The 2,671-nt window shown below is 35.5% G+C and overlaps 1 protein-coding gene across 1 annotated transcript in view; it reads right to left on the reverse strand.

Moving 5' to 3' along the window:
• adam12a (ADAM metallopeptidase domain 12a) overlaps positions 1-2,671 on the reverse strand; it is a 107,534-nt gene that overhangs the window by 39,828 nt on the left and 65,035 nt on the right. The window contains exon 7 of the mRNA XM_016459530.1: positions 394-459. Within this exon, the coding sequence (XP_016315016.1) occupies positions 394-459 (66 nt within the window). The remainder of the gene's footprint in view (positions 1-393; positions 460-2,671) is intronic.

Below are 2,671 nucleotides of genomic sequence, written 5' to 3' on the forward strand. Positions count from 1 at the left end.
AGATAGATAGATAGATAGATAGATAGATAGATAGATAGATAGATAGATAGATAGATAGATAGATAGATATAGACGTATTGATGGTTTTATGCTCTTGGCAGCCAATAAATCAGCTTCTGAAATACCACATTTGATCTTTGTTGCATGTGAATCAATATTTAATATAGTCTAGATCTAATTTTCTTTTACTTTATGTAGTTTTGTTCTGGTTTTTGAGGATAAGCAGCATTATATTGGTTAGCTATCGTTTGCTCTGAGCATCACTGATGTCTTTGACCCAAGTAAAGCAGATCTGCGTTTCATTTTTGGGTCACGACCCACTAGTTTAGAGCCACTGATTTAGATGATTGAAGGTTGGAGATGCGTGTGAGGTCAAGAGCGTCTCTTCATTACCTCGCGGTTGTCTGCGACGATGATCAACTCCACATGCTTGGTGCTGCTCTGAGCGTCTCTTTTATGCTGCAGGGAGAAAGAACGACAGAAAGAATATGATTAAGAGAGAACTTCACCCTCTTCTTCTGAAGGACACAGTTAATAGAGCCTGCACTCAAGACGCTTTTATAAAATCTCCCAAGACCCATTTTGCTATGAGTCTATGTGGCCTTTAAGGAACAGAGGTGACGTCTTCAGCTCTCTTCCAAACGTGCCCTCTATTAACAGAGCAGTGTGTGATTGAACATCCTCTACTGGGTTCAGCAATGCCCTCAAACTACATCTGATCCACTGCCATGTGCTTTCCAGTAGACCGTTCACTTTAACAGCCTTCGGATTGCCTGGCAATCTCATTTACTCGTGTGAAAGTCCCGCTTGTCTTTTCTTTTATGTCTCTTTTCAAATGCAGAGTCTTTCAAGTAATTCTCACCTACCTATTCATTCTTCATTTGTACTATTTTACACATTTTAGGATAATATTGAAGTCATCAATGACTAAAATGACACAAATTGGTGTATGGGAATTAGTGAAAGCCAATGCTATATAAAAGAAATCTATTTTCTAGTTGAGCTCATGTTTTGTGTAGAGACTTGCTGACTGATTTTCCGATCCAATCTGACTCATCAAAAAATAAATAAATAAAATAAATCTAGACAAATCAAAGCAAACAAACAAACAAAAAACGATATAATAAACTAAAACAAGAAGAATAAACTAAAACAAAAAAATATTTTATAAACTTTTATTTAATTTATTAATGTTTTAAAAAAAATAATATTAAAGGGGTCATATGATGTTGCTAAAAAGAACATTATTTTGTGTATTTGGTGTAATGAAATGTGTTTATGCGGTTTAAAGTTAAAAAAACATTATTTTCCACATACTGTACATTATTGTTTCTCCTCTATGCCCCGCCTTTTTGAAACACGTCGATTTTTACAAAGCTCATCGGTCTGAAAAAGCGAGGTGTGCTGTGATTGGCCAGCTATCCAATGCGTTGTGATTGGCCGAATACCTTAAGCGTGAGACGGAAATGTTACGCCCCTCACATACTGTTGATGCCGTGTCCAGCCAGAGCGACGAGACAAAAACATTAAAACCCATTATAAACGAGGCATTTGTTGCGTCCAGTGGGGACATATTACTGATTATAATGACTTATACTGTCTTTTTTAACATAAAACTCTGTCTGCATTTGTGATCAGAGAAATGACAAACAACAAGTGCAATAAATAAAATGTAATAAAATATGGATAGTGCAAGATAAGAAATCAAATGTCTAGTAAACTTTAACAATATTTGAGACCTACAGCTGAGTGAAAAGGTTTTTCCAAGTAATTCTCAGCTTTTTTACGTTCATATAACTCTTTAATTGGTTATTCTTTGGTTTTTAACAATGGCTTTCTCATTGTAAACATATGCGACAACTGCTTGCTTTATAAAGACTTGTGAAGTATTACAAGCCCTTGTTCATTTTTCATATAAATTATATATAGTAGTGTTTATACAATTTTCATCTAGTAAAGTCTTCATAGGTCAGATATAACTGCTAATTTTCAGTTCACAGCTGAAGTGTGAAAAGAAGGGCTTTATGATTCATGAAAACTCAAACTGTGAAGTAATGGCTCTCTAACTGCTCTAATGGCTCTCGAGTATGAGTTCAGACAAATTGGTCATGCAAATACTAGATATATCCAGATATAACCACATGACAAATCAGATTCACCCTGGACCACAAAACCAGTCTTGAGTGTCAATTTTGCAAAATTGAGATTTATACATGATCTGAAAGCTGAATAAATAAGCTTTCCATTGATGTATGTTTTGTTAGGATAGGACAATATAGCAGGAAGGAAACACGGGGAAAATATATATTTCAATACTGTCTCTCGTAGTTATATCATTGGGTAATTATACTGTATATAAAATGCGGGAATCAGGGAGCCGCTATTAATATGTGGGACATTGAAACTGCTTTCGAATGCACGATCGCTTTTTACTTTCACTTTCGAGATTTGTGATCGCACGTGCTCTGTGTAAACTACAGCGGCAGTACTTAAAGGGGTGGTTGATTGCGATTTCACTTTTTTAACGTTAGTTATTGTGTAATGTTTCTGTTTGAGCATAAACAATATCTGCAAAGTTACGAAGCTGAAAGTTCAATCCAAACGGAGATATCGTCTTTTAAAATTCTGGCAGTTTAATGCCTACAAAAATGGCTGGTAGGGACTACAACGA

This window comes from Sinocyclocheilus anshuiensis, unplaced genomic scaffold (genome assembly GCF_001515605.1).
Source record: "Sinocyclocheilus anshuiensis isolate Anshui unplaced genomic scaffold, SAMN03320099.WGS_v1.1 scaffold493, whole genome shotgun sequence".
Classification (NCBI taxonomy): Eukaryota; Metazoa; Chordata; class Actinopteri; order Cypriniformes; family Cyprinidae; genus Sinocyclocheilus; species Sinocyclocheilus anshuiensis.